Source organism: Typopeltis vanoorti, chromosome 12 (genome assembly GCF_054136105.1).
Source record: "Typopeltis vanoorti isolate ZY-2024b chromosome 12, IOZ_Tvanoo_1.0, whole genome shotgun sequence".
NCBI lineage: Eukaryota > Metazoa > Arthropoda > Arachnida > Uropygi > Thelyphonidae > Typopeltis > Typopeltis vanoorti.
The window spans coordinates 32,140,741-32,164,472 of NC_143560.1; the positions used below are offsets into that span (position 1 = coordinate 32,140,741).

General features: G+C 35.0%; 1 protein-coding gene across 1 annotated transcript in view; it reads left to right on the forward strand.

Annotated features, from left to right (window-relative positions):
- The window catches only part of LOC150100666 (sodium/potassium/calcium exchanger 2-like), a 129,321-nt gene that overhangs the window by 91,747 nt on the left and 13,842 nt on the right, over positions 1-23,732 (forward strand). The window contains exon 5 of the mRNA XM_090401852.1: positions 276-452. Coding sequence (XP_090257978.1) covers positions 276-452 — 177 coding nt within the window. The remainder of the gene's footprint in view (positions 1-275; positions 453-23,732) is intronic.

The following is a 23,732-nucleotide window of genomic DNA, read 5'->3' on the forward strand; positions in this document are numbered from 1 at the left end:
ATAAATTCGTGGTCACGTGACAAGAATTGGTGAGATTATGCCTGTACAATCAGAGGCAAAGGAAGGTTACACACTATTAAGGTATGTGAAATTTAAATTCCTATGAAATATGAGATTGTCCTAATACTTATTACAATTTAATATTTACTAACAACATATAACGTTCAATTTTCATTTCTGCTTCTTTAAAGAGAATTCAAATGTGAATGTATTTCGATCTTATAATGATTATGGTGATCAATTCAGTATGTAAAATGAATACTTATTTTTTGCAGGAACATCCTCAACCGAACCAACCACCACAGCAATTACAGATGCAAGACGATGATGAGGAACCTGAAAAACCTCTTGATATCTCTTGGCCCGATACGTGTCATAAAAGGATAAACTACATTGTGTTAGCTCCTATAATATTTCCTTTATGGGCTACGTTACCTGATGTCAGGAAGCCTGTAAGTATTCAAATTAAGTTGCAATTCATTCGATTTTATAGTTCCTTGAAAATCACTAATAGAAATATGATCACTTGTGATTGAATATCCCATTCTCCATAAGAAGTTTAACAATACGTCTAAAAAATAATCACTTGGTTAAATAAACGAATAGAAATAAATGATTTTCCATGGATATTTTTAAAAACCAAATCTTTGTTTTTCCTGTTATGTGACCAAGTGGCATATTATATGGGATAATTGTTTGTATGCATTGGTGATTATAGTTCGCCCACCGTTTGTAGGTCTCTGCTTGGCATCTTGCCAAGAATAGTCGATTCATGCTGAAGGGGAGAAAGAAATGAAGGACGTACGAATAAGTCGCCAACACGGAAAATCACGTGCTTTATAGGTAAAATTTTCCATACAACAAACAACATAGTTAACTACAATAATCGTAAAAGAGAAGTTAATTTTCCGACCTGTAATACGGACTGATTACCCTATTATCGGAATGGTTCTCTTTTTTTCTGACATGCGCAGAAGTGTCGAAGGATCTCTAATCGGTGGGCGAACTATAGCATGAATATGAATCCTAGTTATTCTTCATTCTTACCTTTCCTATTTTTTCTTTAGTTTCATTGTATGTTATATTTACATTAATTTTATCATTTTTATTGTAACGCAATTTGTTTATTGATTACTGAGAAACAATAATGTCGAAACACAAGCGAAAAAATTGTTACAAAAAGCTAGAAAAATTCTGATAATAAGGAACTTATAGAACATATCCCCCGAGCCGTACTAAATTCGCACAACTTAATTTCAGACACGTTCTGAATCTCTGATTATACCAGTAAGAAAAAAGAATTGATTCAATCCATGTTAATTTCTTTAGCATTCAAAACCGTTAATGAAAATTTCGATTCCAACTAATTTAGGGTAATAATGCTCTATAATTATATGATTGCTATACAATGCATAGAATGACTAAATATACATAATGTGTTGTGTGTGTCACCTATTTCGTAAGCGTAAAATGGACTTATTAAAAGATTGATCAGCTTGAACTTTTCATAACGGAGTAAGATTTTTTCAAACAAGTACAGCTAAACTTCATCAAAATTGTGATCTTTGAAAATCAACCATAAACAAAGAACTCCTAGTTTCCGCACAGCCATCTGGATTCAGAATAATGCCTAAAAATAACTACTAACAGTGTGTGTGTGGGGGGGGGAGATAGAATTCCGTTCTGCAGATATGTGTATACTTCCTCCATCTGGTGGAGAAAATAAGAAATAGATTATGTGAATTCATGCAAAAATGCCGAATTTTTGCATGAATGCACATGGCGAATTTTTCTGCTTAATTTTAATAAACACTTCGATAAAGATTTTATTCTTTTTTTTAGATAAATGACATGTCTGTTTTAGGACTTTAGGACTTTATTAACAGACATGGTTTAGACATGTCTGTTACTAAAGTCCTAAAATGTATATAACCATCACGAAAAAATAATTAATGTTTGATTGAGAAAACGAATCTATGAAATTTTGAAGAAAAAATCGACAAGTGAGACAAATTCTTTTCGGTGTAGTTGTAGAAGTGTTAGATGCACACCAAGATACGGATGGGAAACAGATTTCGATGCACGTCAGTGGCTGCTTGTGGCTTGAAATCGTAGGGGTGCTGCAACTTTCGAAATATACATACACACTGTAAGTACAGTGTATACGTGTTTGGATAAAATATCAAAATTATGGTAAAAAAATTTTTAAAAATTCAACATGAAACAATATTGTTTATTATCGATAAAATTATACAGTTTGGTATAATTCAAAATTACTTAAAAAATATATTCTTCTTGTTTTGTTTCATGAAAAAATATTGTTTATTATCGATAAAATTATACAGTTTAGTATAATTCAAAATTACTTTAAAATAAAATCCATAACCCCAATAATGTTCTAAAATAAAAACTATAATAAATGTTGTCTTTAATTGTAATGTCTAAATATTTAAAGAAACGGAGTAAACACGATAAGCACTACGAACACTCTACTACTAGTAATACAAACTGCGTCTAAACAACAGTGGAACTGCGTGACGGACAGTGCCGCATTACGCTAATAGCTCGCATCTCACTATGACGTGTATATGCTTGCGAGCGTTGCAATATGACACTGTGATAAACACAGTGCTGCTATGGTCCTTCGTCCTCTTAAGTGCTACAAGATGGATTTCTATTATTTTTTATACAAAATAAGAGAATTGTATAGGATTATTGATGATAAAATTAAATATTACAAGCAAATATAAATAAATTAATAAATATATTTATATATCGAGAAAAATTGCTGTAGTTCCGTAGTGCCTATGCACGAGCCGTCCCTAGTAAGTTGGAAAAGTGCTCATTTTACGGCGTAAAACTATTTGAGTTTTAAAAATACTTCTTTCTTTCTTTCTTTCTTTTCTTTTTTCAAGTTCATTGCACTGTTAATCAATAACTGAGATCTTTTTACATGCTACAGAGACAACGTCAGCTATTACATTGCTTTTCTCTTTGTGTTTCTCGGGCGCGCGCGCTCTAATATATAATATCCTCACTAAGAATTGTTAAAAAATACTTGGAAGTGAAGTCATATGGTGTTTACGTAGGTTTATTCCAAATAGCAACACGATCCGGTTTATTGCTTCGTTGCGACTGATCTTCCAAAATGTCCTATCTTCTGATGTCGTTCATATATTGCCTCGTTTTGATATTTTGTTCACATTTTCACTTTTTTTCGTTCGCGTTCTGCAAGGAAGGGCAGATGAAAACGAAGTTAAAAGTTATCTTTCATCATGTGAAAGTTAATTTCAAGAATAAATTTAAATTCATGAAAGTAAAAGTGTCGCGGATATCATTTAGTTTTAGAAATGAATCTAAGCAGTTCCGCTTCGTCAATCTGCACCCTTACGAAGCAAAAAAAGTTTTCTTCATAGCGTAAGCAATATTCTAGGCTCTTCTTTAATGAAAAGTTCACTTCTTAGCAGTGACGAGCTAATCAAAATATAGCTGTTCTTCGAATAATTTTTAGCAAAATAAAAAAATAAATGAAATGAGAGTATTAGTTGCAGTGCCCAAATATCTCTATAAAAGATGTCATTAAAACGATTGTTTTAAAGTAAGTGTCACTTATGTATTATCCCTTCAATAAAGTAATGCAGAAAAGACTTCACTTCTTGGCTTCATTCCAGTAACGATAGACTTGGATCTATCTTCTTTTGGATGGTTATGGCACAAGTTTGGTTTATTCTGCAAATGGTAAAGTGGGAATATGAAAGACTATTAGTGCTATCGATAAAACGCTATAACGAAACTGACTGGATTATAAAAATGGATTCACACGATAGTTTTGCTCTCTCTCTCTCTCTCTCTCTCTCTCTCTGATCATAATTCAGAGGCCCTTATCACTTGATAGCGAAAGCGTATTATTGTACTGGCGAGCATTTAAAATCTCCGGAGTTCAAAATAGTCATATTTCACTACTATTCAATTCTTACTTTTTTTCATTCACTCCTCAAAAGTATTGGATTAAAAATGATTCAAATGTTAGTCCAAACACTGTGCATGTAAACTGCATGAGATCAAACTGAACTAGAACTTTCTATCGATCGCTAATTCACTGTGTAATGCGATATACAAACCTAGCAAACTCACAAACAAACAAAAAAAAATATTTGTGTGTGCCGGCCTGGTTAGCGTATCCTCTCCAGCCAAAACGCTGCCGGTTCGAATCCCGCGTGGGCATGGATGTTTGTGATTGTCTGTGAAAGTACTAGTAATGGTGGTGGTGGTCGGCAGTAGATGGTGTTGGTGTAGATCAGGGATGCACAAACTTGTTAAGGCCGAGGGCCGCATAGTTCCACTGTTACTCATGGGAGGGCCGCCAAAAAAAAACTTGAAACTTATATACCATATATTGTTTATTTTATTTATACCTATCATAATTGTTACAAAAAAATGTAATGAAAAGTACGTGAATTTAATTTGATGCGTGACATTGCATTGATTTGACAATTGTTTTGATATTTGGTTCGAGTTTTGTAGTAGCCAACCGCAAAATTGATTCTAAATTTTCATCAGTCAAGCGGTTCCTATTTTTCGATTGGTTAATATTCGTGACTGAAAAAGTTTGTTCACAAATATACGTTGAGCCAAAGAGGCTTGCACATTTTAATGCATTATTTAGCAACCATTTATAATTGTTTTTATCGACGCAACGATAGAAGTTTAATAAATTGCCTTCGTTAAATTTATTTCGCAGGCTCTCATCGTTTAGAATGTCGATGAGTTCAAGCTGTGCTGATTCGGGTGCATTTTCGGGGAAAATGGAAAAAGGATTGCTAAATAAATCTAGCAACGGTTTCACTTTTTTAAAATCAGAAAACCGATCCTTGAAGGCTGATATCAAGTTATCAATCTTTTCAACATACGCAGTTTTGAAGTTGACGTTGAACTTTTCAGAAACTTTCTTATAATTAGGAAAATGGATGTAATTCCCTGACTTCAGTTGGATTTGAAATAGATTTAACTTGCACTGAAAAGACAAAACGTGGCCGTAAAGTTGAATGATTAATGATGTCAACCAGAAAGGCTAAGTCACATAACCAACCGGATTTTTCAGGGATGTTTTTGTTTTTTTCAGTCATGAAGATTTCAATTTTATCAATTAAATTTAGGAACCGCTCCAATGTTTGTCCACGACTTAGCCACCTCACTTGTGTGTAAAAAATTAAGTCACCATATTCACTTTCAATGTCTTCAAGAAACTTTAAATTGTCGGTGATTAAGGCCACGGGATTTTATAAAATTAATCGTTGAGACCACAACTTTCATGACATCTTAAAATACAAGTTTCTTAGGGCATAAGCTCTTCTGGTGAATTATACAGTGGAATGTTATCAACTCATCGTCGTGCCGTCCCAAATGCTGTTTCAATAATGTTACCAATCCAGAATTAGCTCCTATCATGGAAGGAGCTCCGCCAGTCGTGGTACCCGATAATTTTGTCAGATCTAAATCAATTTTGGAACACTGTTCCAAAAGCCCAGTGAACATGTCATTACCTTTCGTTTGATCTGATAATGAACTCATTCCAATCAGCTCCTCACTTACCTCAAACTCTTGCGTTATTCCACGTGCAAATATTAACAATTGGGCTGTGGAAGTAATGTCAGTTGATTCATCAATAGCCAAAGAAAAATAGGCAAATTTCATTGAATAAGATGTTAATTGGTCCTTTACATTTTCCGACATTGCAGTAATTCTTCTTTGCACAGTCATCCTGTTTAACTGAATTTTCTCAACATTTTTAGCTGATTCAGGACAAATATTTTTAGCAGCTAAGTCAAGGCAATCTTTAACGAAATCTACGTCTGTAAATGGTCGGCACCTTTTTGCTATAAGGCAGGATATTTCAAAACTTATTTCTCTTGTGATTTCCGAATCTTGAATAGGTTTTGTAAAGATCACTTGCTGACCTGTCAATTCTCGTTTCAAAAATGAAATCTTTTGTTTATGTAGTTCTTCGGGTATATTTAAAAATGTAGAATGCAGACTTTCATAGTGTCTCCTTATATTGTATTCTTTTGGTATCTACAGCACTTTTGCAAATCAAGCACACGATATTATTAAACGACTGCACAAAACCATACGTTTCGTTCTAGATATCCTGCAACTGCCGTTTTTCATCCTGTAGTTTGCTATTTAGTCCTGCTTTATCCATTGTAGAATTTATTTTTTACCGTTTCCTAGGGGTTGATAATTAATTGTAGCAACCGCACCTACGAAAACAAAATACTCATATGACAAATAGACGAATTATAAAATTTGTTAACATTATTACTAACCGATTATCGTAAGTAGACAGGCAATCGTGACCTCACAGCTACTTTGCTTTGCACATGTACCATTTTAAAAATTACCTATCGTGTAACTTGTTAAAGTTAAAATAATACACGGTGAGGCGGGCCGCCAGCAAATCAACGGAGGACCGCGGTCTGTGCATCCCTAGTGTAGATGATGATGAAAGTTGTTGCGGTTGGTGGATTGGTGGAAAGGGAGAGTTGTAGAGTAGATGACGTCCCTCAACGAGTCTTTGTACTCCCTGGAGGTGTTACGTAATAACAATGTTTCGGACAACTCCGACAGAAGCACTTCATGTCATTAGGACATTTTGTATAGGACAAAAAGTATCAATTCATATATATATATATATATATATATATATATATATATATATATATGATCGCATTATTTTCAAGTATCAAGTAAAGAAACTACAAAACTGTCTTTAAAGCAGCATATGAAGTTACATTCTTTATATTGTGTGAAAGTTTGTTTAATAGGATTGGTACATAGAATTATCGGGTTGTTCTACCATCTGCATTGCTATAATTGCTTGGAATGTACGATGCTGAGGTCTGATGGCCTGATTTGTAATAAACTGAGTTTTATTATTATTTTTTTATTATTTCTTATTTGATTATTATAATTGATTCACAGTCAAAATAAGATATCATTTAAACAACAATTTGACTGGTGACACAGAACAATTCACATTCTACCTAAGAATAGTCCGTTCCGTCAGGTAGCGTCGTAAAATATGGACTGTTCCAAGTAATACTGTTTTTTATGTAGGTCATAGGGGGTCATTTCGTTAATGTTTAATTGCTGTAAAAAGTTGGATAGCTCCTTTGAAGTTGCACGAAGTGCACCGATAACTATTGGGATGACTTTGGTGTGTTTAAGCCACAGTCGGCCAACTTAGATTGCCAGATCTCGATATTTAGTAATTTTTCCCAGTTCTTTGTTGTTAATGTTGTTATCATTGGGTGCTGCATATCAATAATCCAAACCTGTCGATGTTCGATAATTGTGATGTCAGGTCTATTCTGTTCCAAATATCGATCGGTGTATTCTGAAGTCCCAGAGAATTTTTGCTGTTTCGTTTTCCAATACAGTCTCTATTTTATACTACCACCAGTTATCAGAAGTAGGAAAGGCATATATTTGTGCATACATGCCAATGAATTATTTTGGCCACTTGATCATAGCGGTATTTATAATCAGTATTTATAAATTTTTGTTTTCATTGCATTAGTTTGTAATGTCTGTTCTTGAGCTGCTAGAATAAATCCTTCTGTTTCTTTTTTAATATATCTGTATTGTGGCCATTGCCAAGTTTTGTTCAGGTCAGTTTTGTCCTTAGTATCTCGAAGAAATTGGCCATGCAAGGGTTTATTTTTCCAGCTCACATATCGGTTATTTTGATGTTCCTTTTTGTAATCGGATTTGTTTCCTGTTGCTTTGAAAAGGCCCTCTTGTGTAATTGCTTGAAGCACTGGCTCAGTGCTATTGTCGATGTAACGTCTTACACTAATTTCTTCTTGTTGCACAGTCTGTCTCACTTGCAGCAGATCCAGTCCACCTATTCTCCTCGGTAGGTACAACCGGTCAACACCACTTCGCGGATGTAATGCATGATGCATAGTCATTAGTTTTCTAGTTTTGAGGTCTAGTTTATTCAGGTCTTCTTTTGTCCAATCTATTATGTCAGCTGTGTATCTGATCACTGGTATAGCCCAAGAATTCATTGTCTAATTGTGTTTATTCCATTTAATTTTGTTTTCAGAATATTTCTAATTTTTTTATGTATTCTGATGCTTCCTGTTGTTTAACTTTTCAGTGTAGAATATCACTGGCTTCTAATATTTCTAGGTGTTTATACTATTCGCCAGCTGAAATTGCTTTTATATATTTATCTTTATCAAAATTAAAATTGATAGTGTCATTCGTTTTTCCTCGTTTAATAGATAAAATTGTGCATTTATCTAAACCAAATTCCATTTTGATGTCCTGACTGAAAATACGAACTGTGTTTAGTAAAGAGTCTATTTGCTGGGCCGATTTTCCATATAACTTCAAGTCGTCCATATACAACAGATGGGAAACTTTAATATTACATTTAGGAATTTCATATCCAAGTTTTGTTTTCTTCAGAATCATAGACAAAGGTATCAAAGAAATGTTGAAGAGCAATAGTGACAAGGAATCACCTTGGAAAATTCCACGTTTAATAATGATATCTCCGAATCATTATTCACTATTAAAGTTGTTTTCCATGATTTCATAGCAGTAGCCAGAAACGAATTATGTTTTTGCTAATTCCAAATATCTGTAGTGATTTCAGGATCCAGGAGTGGGAGGGAATCGAATGCTTTCTTATCGTCTATCCATGCAATGTTTAAGTTAGTTTTTCGTCTTTTTGAATTTCTGAGAATCATTTTATTAATAAGGATCTGATCTTTTGTTCCTCTAGATTTGCCTTTTTGTTCAATTGGATAAATTTGATTATCTGAATAAGTAGTGATATATGGAATTTACTATGATTGCAGTGAACAGCTTAAGCATAGTTGGTAGGCATGTTATTGAATGATAGTTACTTAGGTCTGAACACTTATCCTTATCTTTCATGAAGAGAAAAGTGCGCCCAGATATCATTCAGTCTTCCACTAAGCCTGACTGCAACAAATAATTAAATTGTTCTGTCATTCTATCATGTAGACTGATTAGATGCTTTAACCAAAATCCATGTAGTTCGTCTTTGGCAAGTGCACTCCAATTTTTTAATTTTCTAGCTTGTACACTGACCATTTCGTTAGTGATAATGACATTTTTCAATTGTTTTTGTTTCATTTTTGATTCTATTTCCTTAATCCATGAGGCATCTTTATTGCGTTCGTTCTTTATAGTATTTGATTATTATTATTATTATTATTATTATTATTATTATTATTATTATTATTATTATTATTATTATTATTATTATTATTATTAAGAAAAGATAGAGTCAGAGTGGAATTGGATATGCGAATATGTACGGATAGGTTTCTATATAAACTAGTACAATCCGAAAACCAGTAGCCGGTTGTCGTTAACAAATGCCTAGAAATGCTAACTGCTCGATTGTGGTTAATAGAGAATCGAATTTTTGTGGTTAATATTGGTATGTGTAAGAATTCGCCGACTCTTCATTATAGATACAGATAAAGAGCAGGCCATTATTTCTTAAGACACATCTAAACCAATAAGCTTAAAAGTTATATAATGACAAAAATAAAAATTATATAAAATATCTCTTAAATGACAATAACGCCTCAAGCAATCCATAATAGGCTAAAAACGTTTCAAAAAAATTAAAATGTATTAAAAAAAACAACAGTTGTGGCTGAAGAGATGAATAGCACAACACATTGATTCTGACATATCCATAGTACCGAATATATTTTGAAGATCTGTCATCTATGAAATAGATCTACTTATTACATATTCGATCATTTATCTAGATGATTCGCTACCTTAAGAGAATCGAAAGAATCTTCTTTGAATAATATTATTTTCTGAGAACTTTATTAATAGGAGACCATACGATTTAATGAATAAAATACAAATTGCCAAACTAGTCTCACTAGCTACTGTCTAGCATTATCAAGGCTGTACTGGTGTGTAAATACAAATGCACCAAGTTACATGAATACATAAGCGTTAGTACCTGTTAGGCCGTTACATTTGATAATTCTCGTTTGGAAGTGCGCATGCGTTAGTCAGAATCCGGTACATGACCACGTGTTGTGTGGTTTTTCGTGTATTGTAGTTCTGTTAAGCTGAGAGAATTGATGACATTTTTCCATGTGTCTTAAAGAATAGCACCCTGATTTCTATTTAAATTGCTGCCTGTGCGTAGCAAGACTGCTGATTCTTTAAACGTTCTGTGTCTGTAGTCATCCTCGATAAGGAATAGAACTGTTTTTCCAGTCTATAACGTGATTAGATGTCGCAAAATGGTAAGCTAAACCTGATGTGATTATTCTGTTGTGATTTACGTCTCCCACACGTTCTTTCTGTCTTATTTCAAGACTTCGAGAGGTCTGTCCAATGTACGATAGGCCACACGCGCATGGAATTACATATACTCCAGGATGTTTGAAGAATGGGACTTAATCTTTAGGTGATCTTAAGACCTGTCTGATCGTAGTAGTTGTTTTAAAAACCACTCTGATGTTATGAGCGTTTAACATTCTAGTTAATTTTGTGGATAGTGAACTAATATATGGAATCACTGCTGTGGAAACATATTGGGAATCAGTTACACGTTGTTCAAGGTTGTCTTTGAATAGAAATTTGTTTAAAATGTTGGTGGAGTAGATAGAGTCTTAGTTATTTGCGACAGTTCTAACCGTACATCATCTTCTTTTGAAATAAACTTTAAGGCTCTATTGCGGAGCATATGAATGATGCTGTGTTTTTGTGATCGATGATGGTTTCATGAATAATGTAGATATCTTCCTGTATCTGTGGGTTTCTTGTAAATGGACGGTTGGACTTTGTTATATTCTCTCTTCACCAGTATGTCAAGAAAGGGTAGTTCATTGTTCTTCTCTAGTTCCATAGTAAATTTGATCTTATTGTATAGTGTGTTGATTTTATTAAGAAACACTAGAAGGTTTTCCATGGTATATTTCCATATGATGAACACGTCATCGACATATCTCAACCATATCGAAGGTATAGGTGAAATGTTGGGAAAAAAATCTTTTTCAAGTTTTTCCATAAATAGGTCTGCGCATGGTGGTGACAGGGGTTGCCCATGGCTAGACCTTCTGATTGTTTGTATACAATGTTATTTACTATGAAAATATTTGATTTCAGGCAATGATGGAACAAATAGTGGGTGATGTCGTGAGGGAAGAGATCCTTTAGAATGTTGACCACCTCATCGACCGGAACGATGGTGAATAGGGACACAACATCTAGACTTGCTATAATGTCAGTTTGTGAAATTGTGACTGTCTTAATTTTTTCAACAAATTGTTGAGAATTTTTAATATAGGTCTCTGTTTGTCTGATATGTTTTTTCATTAAATTTGCAAGATGTTTTGCTAGTAGGTAGGTAGGTGAGGATCTTCCATCCACAATTGGACGTAGCGGTACGTTTGCTTTGTGAATCTTCGGTGCGCCATAAAGACGTGGAGTAATGGGGTGTAAGGATTTGAGTTGTCTTTTTAGTTCCTCCGACCAACTGATCATGTTTCAGATAAGAGCGTTAGTCTCTAGATGATTACTCATGATGGGATTCTTATCTAAGACTTGGTAAGTGGTACTGTCCGATAGTAAAAAGTTGATCTTATTGAAGTAATCTTTCGAGTTTAGAATGACTGTCGAATTGCCTTTATCCTCTTTTGTGATTATAATATCTTTGTTGTTCCGTAAATTGTGAATTGCCTTTTTATCATATGGAGTAGTGTTAGGTACTGGTGGTTTTGCCGAAGCAAGAATAATCGTACTGCTGAATCTGATAGCATTGGCTGTGGCCTCTGGAAGATGATAAAGACTTTTTTCATTCCCACATATGAAATCCATTTTTGGAATGTAATTTGGGGTGATAGAAAAGTTGAAACTCTTTTTAAAGAGTTTCAACTTTTCTTCTCTGATTGAAAAGCCTGTAATCAGATAAGTTGAAAATGACTTTGTTGTTTTAAAACCAACTACTACGATCAGACAAGTCTTAAGATCACCTAACATCCTGGAGTATATGTAATTCCATGCGCGTATGGCCTATCGTACATTGGACAGACCTCTCGAAGTCTTGAAATAAGACAGAAAGAACGTGTGGTTGGAGTAAATCACAACAGAATAATCACATCAAGTTTAGCTCACCATTTTTCGACATCTAATCACGTTATAGACTGGAAAAACAGTTCTATGCCTTACATCGAAGATGACTACAGACACAGAACTTTTAAAGAATCAGCAGTAGTGCTATGCACAGGCAGCAATTTAAATAGAAATCAGGGTGCTATTCTTTAAGACACATGGAAAAATGTCATCAATTCTCTCAGCTTAACAGAACTACAATACGCGAAAAACCACACAACACGTGGTCATGTACCGGATTCTGACTAACGCATGCGCACTTCCAAACGAGAATTATCAAATGTAACGGCCTAACAGGTACTAACGCTTATGTAACTTGGTGCATGTAACTTGGTGCATTTGTATTTACACCAGTAGTACAGCCTTGATAATGCTAGACAGTAACTAGTGAAACTGGTTGGCAATTTGTATTTTATTCATTAAATCGTATTGTCTTCTATTAATAAAGTTTTCAGTTTTAATACATTAGACTAAATATTAATATTATTTTCTTTTAAACAGAGATGCCTCGAGATCATTATTTGTTGCACAAGTAAATGAAATCTTAAGTTCAATAAAAAAAACTCTTCATTGTAGATGACTGAAAGTGTTCGACTTTGAAATTAGGTTCTTTTTATGCAACAACCAAAGAGGAAATAAGTAATCTGACAGGCTTTGATATCAATCGGATTTTTAGGGAAAAAATGTATGGTAAATGCCTCCAAGAAAATAGCATTTAATCTCTATCTCTGTTGACTTTTTAAGAGATTAATTAGATTAAAAAGTCCACATGAAATAAACGGAAATAAAGAGAAGATTTTTGTCGATACTGATGTATATAGTATTGTACAACCGTTGTTCTTTAGCGTGGTCAATTGATATCTGAATAATCTTTTTCAAAAAACAAACAGTCATCATAGCAACGAAATACAATGATTCTGTTAGAGATTATCCTTATGATTTTCTCACTTAATGAACTAGTTAATCGAATGGGCGCTCACCTGTTATGTTATGTTTGAAGCTCTATCGAGAAAGATCGGTTTGTTTAAAGTTTCCTGGGAAATTTGATTATTTTAATTTGTTTGATTGCTATTAACAGAATGATCAGTGTTTTATAGTACTGTATATTACTGCTGATTTTCGTGATGTTATTGGATTTGGTTATTTTCTATTATATTTTTGGGGATATTGCAATATTAAAATAGTGCCGTAAAATGATACCAAAAATTTAAAATTTACTTTTGTTACAGCAGCAACAAAAAGGAATAACATAAATTCTGAAGTCGTGAACAAAATTGCTTTCCCCACTGAACATGCGAATATCAATATTCGCATGTTCGGAACATGGGGATTCGATTTAACGAAAACAAAATAGTACCAAAACTCGCCAACATGGAACTTTTAGCGCTGTTTACCGAGTAAAATGCATTAATTTGCATTATCGCGTTTCTTGTGAGCGATCATGCAATAAAAGGAAAGCCTGTGAGATTTCTTATCATTCGTAGACGAACTGCTTTTCGATGCCTCTTACCTTACGTGAGCGTGCTTTGTTAGTCAAACTCTATTGTCAGTGGAACAATAATGCCAGTGCTTGTCTTCGTGATTTTCGGCGTATGAAAAATTTACGCGAGGACCGATTAGCGTAACAAACTTACGAAAACTGATTCGGCGATTTGAAACTACTGGAACTCTAGCAGTGCAGGTAAGCAAGGGACGCAAACCAATCAATCACCAACAAGTTGAACAAGTTGCAACTGCTATTGTGGAACAGGAGATGACGAATGTGCAGGGTACCAGCCGTGCACGAGCAATATCCCGGCAAACGGATATCGCATACACAACGGTGTGGAAAATCCTACATCAGATGTTTTACTCCTATAAAATCAGTCATGTTCAAGAATTGTGCCCTGGTGATGCGACCACACGAATCGACTTATCTTTGAGATTCTTAGCGCGCATGGAAGTGGATGATGCATGGCCGTGGCAGATTTTATGAAGTGACGAAGCACACTTTTATTTGAACGGCGATATTAACACACGCAACTGTCGCATTTGGGCTACAACTAATCCGCACGTGTGTCTGCAGATGCCTATCCGCTCGCCCAAATTTACAGTGTGGTGCGTATTTATGGCATCTTTTATCATCGGTCCATTCTTTTACGAGAAAAATTGCCAAAATGGACCAGTGACCTGTTCTGTCAATGCTAACAGGTATGCCAATATGCTACAGAACTTTGTGGTTCCACAACTGCAGCAACGAGGATGTCTCGATTCGACCATCTTCGTGCAGGATGGTGCACCACCCCACATCGGACTTCAGGTACAGTGTGTTTTGCGACGACATTTCTCTGACAGAAGAATCATTAGTCGTGCATTTCCCACTCTATGGCCACCGAGATCGCCTGATCTCAATCCTTGTGACTTTTTGCTGTGGGAATTTCTTAAAAGCATTGTGTATCAAGGACATGTACTCGATATTCCAACTTTGAAAGATCGAATAACGTTACACGTGAGACAAATCAATTCCGATGTTACGAGCCACTGTGGAAAATGTCGTGCACCGTATGCAGTTCCTGGAACATCAGAATGATGGTCATATTGAACCTTTGTAATTAACAATAAACGTCATGAAATTGATGTGTGTGCTGTCTCTCATTTGCCATTTAGTCATCCATTAGTCACACCTACTAAAATTAATTTGGCAGCGCCAAAATTTCTCCTGTTGGCGACTTTTGGTACTATTTGTTTTTCGTTAAATCGAATCCCCATGTTCCACTATGTACGTCTACCGAATATTGGTGTGTTTCGTCAAATACATTACTCGCTAGAGGGCTCTGAACACTTGACTTTATTTTATAATCACCCGGTAGAATATAAAAAGAAGAATAAGTTACGGTATGGTGATTCACTTATAAAGCATGTCGTAGGTGAACGTGCTATTACTGAGTTTTCCGAGAGTTAAAATCGACAAAAACATAACGAGTTCAATTGAAAAATAGAAAATAAAACAAACAGAGATGGCATTCTAGTAGGCTTACGATTTAACCAAACAATAAATACGGTATGAAAAGGATATGAAAGTTTGCTAAAAGAAGAAAGAGTGAAGATTGAGAAAGTGAAAACAGAATATTACCTGGATATGATAAAAATGAATTAAGAAGAGCTATTCATCTGTGGGATGAGTTTGAGGGAAGAACAGATTTATATAACAGGGGACGGACTGCACTTGAATGCGTTTGGTATCAGGAGTCTGGAGAAATTATTTATTGGTGTGAGAATTAATATAGAGAATCAGGAAACCTAGTGCATAGGGGGGGGAACTCATAAGCATAACAATTTATGCTTATGAGCGACTAAAATGCAACTTTGTTAATGATATGATTAGAGGTAATTTATGAGGAAAGGATGGCTGTGTGTGTGTGTGTGTGTGTGTGTGTGTGTGTGTGTGTGTGTGTGTGTGTGTGTGTGTGTGTGTGTGTGTGTGTGTGTGTGTGTGTGTGTGTGTGTGTGTGTGTGTGTGGTGAGGCATTATATATTATATGTAGAGGAGGAGGAGAAGGAGGAGTAAGAGATACATCCAGGGAGTCAGAAACTCATCGAAGGAGACCATACTATTCTCATCAGCTGTCATATATCTGTTTTTGAATTCATTCACGCTACTTGCACACACACACACAACATCAAAAGGCAATTCATTCCGATCACGCATAGTCTATGAGAGAAAAAAATCTAGCCCTAACCCCTTTCTTGATAGTCTTCATTCTCAACTTTCATGGATGCCCTCGCGTCCTTTCCCCATCCTCCATAAATTGAAAAATTCCATCAATTGAAATCCTGTATGATCCTTTCAGAAGTTTGTAAGTCTCAATCATATCACCCCCTTTTTCTCCTGTTTGTAAGTGTCTGCATTCTACAAACTCTAGATCTGTCTTCGTAACCAGTATTCCACAATCCTGATTTTTAATAATTTTAACACTCTTCTTTGCACTCTGTCCAATATATCAGAATCACAACGGAAGCCAGGAGACCAGACCTGCGCACAATAGTCCAAGTGAGGTCTTATCAAGGCCTTGTAAAGAGGCAAAATGACATCTTTATCTTTATATGTGAACATTCATTTCAGCATTGTCATTATTCTCTGAATTGTATTTAAAATATTTTCTATATGATGCTTGAACTTTAACTTCCTGTCTAATAACACTCCAAGATCCCCACTCTCATCAGTTTCTTCAAGCATAATCCTATCAATATAATACGACATTGGATATCTAATCACACCAAAGTGCATGACCTTACATTTATTAACATTGAAATGACAGTGATTTTCACATTCCCGCAATTCCAGTCTATTCAGATCATTCTACAAGTACTGCAGAATGAGATTAGCAGCACTCCTGATCACTTACCTATCTTTGTGTCACCAGCATATAGCTGTATGTCGCATGTCAAATCCTTCCCAATGTCATTAATGTGCAGAATGAATAACAGTGGACCAAGGACTGATCCTTGAGGCACACCACTGCTTATCTTGAATCTTGTAGTTTCATCGCTCCCCCATATACGACTTTTTGATATCTTCATCAATAGTTTATAATCCAATCCATATCCTCCAATTTATTCAACAGTCTTCTATGCTGTATTCCGTCGAAAGCCTTAGCAAAATCCAAAAGTATTATGATGTACCCATTCCCCTTGTCTAACTCAGTGGTAATATTATTATGGAATGTGAACAACTTGCTAAAACATGACCTTCCTTTAGTACTTTGCAACGAACCCATGCTGTTCGTTGCAAAGTAGAGACACTCTGTCCACCCATTTCTGAATGCCAGTCCTGACCAACTTTTCCAAAATCTTCGCTACCACTCCTGATACTGATTGGTCAATAGTTGGATAAGTCGATCTTTTCACCATCCTTGTGCAATGGGATTACCATCAATTATTTCCACTCCTGTGGACTCTTCCCAGTTCTGAGACTCAAATTATTAGACTGGTCAATGGAATAGCCAGTTTAGCTGAACACTCTTTTCGTATCCATGCTGATGCCTAACCAGTTCTTATTGCAGAATTCTCATTCAGTTTATGCAACAGCTCAGGTACTTCCTCCTCATCCGCATGAATTTCCTCATACAGTGAAGAGGTAGCGATGAGTACAATGTTGCATAAACCAGGTTGAGAGCTTTTAAAAAAATAGCTGCTCTTTAGTTGAACAATCACTTCTGAATCAGTCACCCACATACCATCTGCATTTAGTAGATTATTCTTTCAAATTCTTTCTTTCTTTTACTTGCAGCATTTGTCTTTAACTTGTAGAGCCAGTTTCTTTTCATACTCTGACTTAGCTTTCCGTACAAGACTTGTGACTCTTCTGGCCTGCTGCTTATGATTATCATAACTGACATCATCCTTATGCACACGATTTACCTTCCACATCATCTTCTTTTTTTTTTTTACAAATCTCTTTCTTAATTAGATTACACATCCATTTCACTCCTGCTCTTTTTTTATTCTTCGACCTCTAGGGACACATTTCTAACACTTCCCACGCAATGTCGATATCCTTCTCATCTAATAACTGATACCATAATACAAAACACAGCATATACCTCATGTGTCATAATTTCCTGCTTTGTAGTTCAGAATGTAAACTTTTCTGAATGGAACATTTATAAAAGTCACTTCCCAAGTGAGTACTGCATGATCACGGTCACCAACCGGAGGCAGAATAGTTATTTCTTTATGAAACCTCCTCCGACACCATAATCGGCTCGAACACTCTTTGACCACGAGTTCCTTCTGTCACATGCCGTTTGAGGAAGTTGTCTCGCAACAGCTCAGTTAATTCAGTTTCATTCTTTTTATGCGGTTTCACAGCTACCCAATCAATGTTGGTATAATTAAAATCCCTCTTATTGATTACTCTTTTCGTTCCCATCGTATTTATTCGGTGATGCATTTCTTCGTCACTATCAACTGATCCACCAGGTCTGCAACAACATCCACTATATATTTAATCTTATAAGACTCCAACTCACATCAGGCTACAAACTTACTGCCACATAAAAAGCATTACTACTATTGCATTCATAGGTGTCAACTCTAACTAGATTCAAGTCATCTGATATCATTAGCAGCATGCCCCCTCCTCTCCTTCCTAAAAATACTGTAACCTTTGCACTGGATACGAGTTAGCATGTCTGCTTCTGATAGTCAGGTCTCGCTAATGCCTACAATATGAAGTCCAAATATATGAACAAACTCCTTTGTTTCTGATACTCTTAGCATTCGTGTACAGACGTAATAAATTACCTGCATGCTCTTTTTTATACACTTGTCTGTGGTATGCATGATACAGTTCGACAAGTTGTAGATCTCAGTTCTTATATAGTTCCTTATTTGTGCATACATCGTTTCGCATGTTTGATAGCTCCTAAGTGGATAAAAACACAGAATGGTTCTTTCTTTGTTCATAACCATTTCCATAATAATAACGATTCCTATCTTTAACACAGTTGTCTGTCATTGTCGTTCTTACACACACAGATTCTCTCTATTCCTCCCATCGGAATTCAGTTTCCCTGACTCTCTGTGTTCTGTCGCATTCAGGTGTAGGCCGTTCCTCTTACACAAATCCAATCTTTCCTCAAACTCACTCTACATATCCAAAAACTCGAATCCATTCTTTCTGTATGAAAAGGGATCTGAAAATTGTCGTACTGGATCCTGCAGATATACAGAGGAGAATATATAAAAAAGCCTGAAGGTAAATTATTATGTCTGTACACAAATGTCAGGAATATCAGAAACAAAGGGATGGAGTTTATTGCCTTAGTGAATACAATGAACGTCAGATAGTAGGCATTACTAAACCATAGCTCTCATAGAAAGATATATTAACTTTTCTAGTGTGTAAAGGATACAGTATTTTTAAGAAGGATAGACGAAATAGGAAGGTGTATAAATAAGGAAATCCACTAATGCCTCTTGCTCCGCAAAGGGAGTAGGCGAACCCATATAGTCCTAACTTGGAAACTGTGGGGCAGACAATCTCTACACTTAGCCAATCATCAATAGCTGCCCCAATACTATCAATAATGTTAACTGGCATCTGGGAGATAGAGAGAGTACGACAAACAACTACCGAATGGGGCCATTGCTATAGCAATGGCTTGAGATTTATTCCAGAAAACTTACAGATACTAGAGGAATCCTTGTTGTACCACATTGAAGTAAAACTTTTATTAATGCAGATGGAGAACAAATCAGTATTTAGTCTTCAATTTTAAGCCTTCTGACTTCTGCAGATTTTCTAATCACCATTTCAAATTATTTTCAAACTTCGCACACGACCATATTTATTCCGCTGTTCATCAGATGTTAGTATTTTTGTGTTTTATAAGTAAGTAAATAAAAGAGTAAAACCAATCTGTAATGTACTTACCAAAATCCTAACAACAATATTTATCATTTATCAAAGTTTTCCATTGCCATAAGAATATAAAATGTCACTGCATAATGCGTATCTCTAAATATCCATTACATTTAAATACACTTAGGCCAGCGATGTAGAAAACCTTTGATTTGAATCCCGTCTATAAAGAACCTTCTTAGGGCTTTGGTTGAGTTAGTCAGTGCCAGGAGAAGGGAAGCAGAGTTTCTGCTACTGGAAATGTGAGTTTGTATTGGTATTAGTGCCGGCCAAACCAATTCAGGCACAAATTTGATATTTTGGTAGATTTTATTTCCATCTGGCAGGCCACATATACATTTCCTGTAGCTCTTTTTTCCTAGTCGAAATGAAAGTCTTTAAAGCTTTTGAGTAGCTTAATTAGGAATGTTTCCACAGTTTTACCATAATAATACAGTATAGGCGTTAGCATGTTACACAATAATTTACAAGAGCGGCCGTTAGAGTTAGATAGGGAAAGAAAAATTCAATTCATTCTCCGCAACTACGAATATTATATCAGCTGGCATGGCACTGAAAAGGTACAAAAACTGTTAAATTACCTCCTTAACAAGGTAATTTAAAAGTTTTTATGTTAACTATTTACTCTTGACTGTTTATCGACAGTTTATTCTGAGATGCACATATTTCGTTCTAATAAAGAATCACTTCAGTAGAGTGTGTCCTAGTCAGTTTGAATTAACAATCAAGTGTTACACAAAAATGATTAATTATTATTATTATTATTATTATTATTATTACACTCCCCAACAAGAGAAGAAATACTCAATAACTCACTAACACAATCATGCATTGATCATATCAACATACGAGCTCCCATCCGTACATATACATCATCAGTAATTAAAGTAAAAATTGCCGATCACTACTGTGTCTCAACTTCGTTTTATTACGTTACCTACCCCCCACTCCTACCACCACAAAAGTCGACAAAACTCGATCATACTAAAGAGCATTGTCGATAACCATGTAAAAAATACAGACTGGAATTCCCTACTTAAAATAAATAATCCTGTAACATTATACGAGAATTTTCATCTAAAGTTCACATAAATATACAAAAAACAACAACGCCTACACAAACGAGGCGACAAACAGACGACAATCCATGCATAAATGACGACATACTAAATAGTATTACTGTAAAAGAAAATCTATGGAAAAAACTAAGTCACCCAGTAACACACATTTACAAACACCTCATACAAAAACACAAGAAATCAAGAAATCAACTAACAGCAAAAATTCGTAGGACAAAAAGACGCTACTACTTCCAAAATTTCATGGAATATAACGACAACATTAAGCAAACATCGGCTACACTCAACGAATTAGTAATTCGAAAAAAGAAAACTTAAGCACAAGATTTTATTGCAAAAAGATTCGGGCAGGACACAAACCAAGAGGAACTAGCAGACTCATTCAACTATGCTTTCATAAACAATATCACACAACTCAAAAAAGACAAACTACCAACGATCAACAAAAAACTACCGACACAAAGTCAACAACAAACGATGTATTTTCCACCCGTAACAAAACCGGAACTGAAAGAAGCAATCCTATAACTAAAACCAAAGACCACTCCAGCAATAGACAAAATAAGACTCACAGACCTTATAACACACTTTGAACAAATAAATCCAATACTTTTGAAACTCGTGAACATAATATTCGACCAGGCATTATTCCACAACAACTAAAAACTGCAGTAATTACGCCAATACAAATACGGCAAAAGAAACGATACTCAGAATTACAGACCAATAGCTACACTACCAGTCATCTCAAAAATTCTAGAAAAAATAACACACACCAGACTGCAGAACTATTTCCAGAAGTACAACATCATCTCACTAAAAACCAATATGGCTTTCAGAAAACAAAAAGCACCATCATTTTATTAGAAGACATCGCCGACACAATAAGCAAAGCTCTCGACAAAAACAAGTACGCCGTCCTTATACTGTCGATCGATACACTGCCACACGTACCGCTGCATTAACAACAAAAATACCTGCAAATGTTCCAAAATCAAACCTGTAACACAAGCAAAATACCTCGGTCTCTATATAGATTCCGCTTAAATGGACAAAACATATAGAATACCTACACACCAAACTCCGGATCATCGCAGCAAAACTCTGCCAAGTTAAAGACATTACCCAACATAAAAAAACTCCTATATCACGGTATCTGCGAATCCCTACAGATACGGAATAACAGTCTATGCAAACACATCAAAGCCACCTAACAAAATTAGAAACTTACACAGGAAAATCGTATCAACAGTGATCTGGATACCATACACGCAAGAACCAATATCTGACAAGCACATGGCGATACACAGAATTCTGAGCATTAAAAACCTGAAACACTACATGACATTAACAAGGAATTACTTCAACTTCACCTATCGAGAACCAACAGAGACACATATCGTATAACACGACCCACAACAATTCTCTACATCCCTACACCCTTCAATAATTCATACGGTTCTTTTGTGAGATCACATCAGATACCCACGCAACTCAACAACCTACCAAGAAATTTAAAACACATTGATAACTACAGAACATTAAAAAACGAACTCTGGAAAATATACCAACAAAGTTAAGATACCATTAACATTAATATACACATCACAAATCACTAGCATCCAATGCCAACATCCCATACATAAACAGTAGCAACAACATAAATAGTGAAGCCTAAATCCCACTTTCTTCACAAAAATTTAACCCAAGCTTCAAAGTAGGTGGGATTAACTCGTCTCACTCAACCACACGTAATCCTTATAACCAAAGAAGCAGATTATGTAATAAAACAGTTAGTAGTAAAGTATACAACAATAAAGAAGATACGGGAGATACTGATTATTATGTGATAATATCATTAATATAATACTCTTATGTAACATGAAAAAATAATGTAATAAATTATTCTTATAATCAAAAAATTATTTAAACAAAAAGAAAAATTATTATATAAAAAATTCTGAATAATCTTCATTGTTAATATTAGAAGAACATGTGTTGTAAATACATAATACAGAGGCAAAAAAATACTATTAAAACTTTTAGTTGAAATCAATGTAGAAAATGCAGCACTTACAGTTGAATTCTGTAAAATTATAAGTTGCAATATCACTCAAGATGTCTATTGTAGGTGTAAATATTTTAGCAATCAATAAATTACTATTAATATTAAAAAAAAAACTGGCCTTCCATCAAGAAACTTTCGTCTATCTATGGTTGCAACGGAATGAACTCCACGAAACACCCCAATTCATATTTATACATGTTAATTAACGCAAGATGTGTTCAAAGATGTTTGTGAAGGGAAAACTGGAACACTCGGAGGAAACCAATCCCAAAGCCACAATTTGAGACGCTAACTCAATGCTGAAAAAATAAAAATAAAAATGAGCAGGTGCCGAAATGCCAACCATGAGTTTTGCCATCGTCATAGAGGATGACTTATGCAAACTCACTCATTCATCTTCTCATTCTTTCGTCTTTTCAATCTATTTTTATTATATTTTCGTCCATATTTATACATAGACACATGACAACACGGGCATGTTCAAAAATGCGAACTTATATAATCATTATGCCTAAATTTCAATTAAATATTGTCCATCATAAAAATATCTAATTCTGTCTTAAAGTTTGTGTAAATTCACCAGTTTGTTTTAACTCTCTTTTTCACTATCTTTTTATTATGTCCTCTAGTAGAGGACACAATCTAGCCAAATATAGCAAACTCCCGCTATCTATCTTAGCAACTCCTACTATCTCTGCCTTGACCTAACTTATGCCTAGACCTCGCCACCTCTGTTAGATAAATTCATCAGATTACACTTCATCAACATTTTCTCATAACTATAACTATCGGTTATGAGAAACTATCAGGATTCAAAGTCTACACACTCAATCAATCTTATCTAAATATCCTCGATGTTCTTGACATCCATAAAAATACTGAAGTCGTAAACCACTATTGGTGTGATTAAAGACTCGTACGAGTATAACAGTATCATTACTTCCTCTCTTCTAAAGTCAAACTTCTTTTAATAAATCCTAAAACCTGC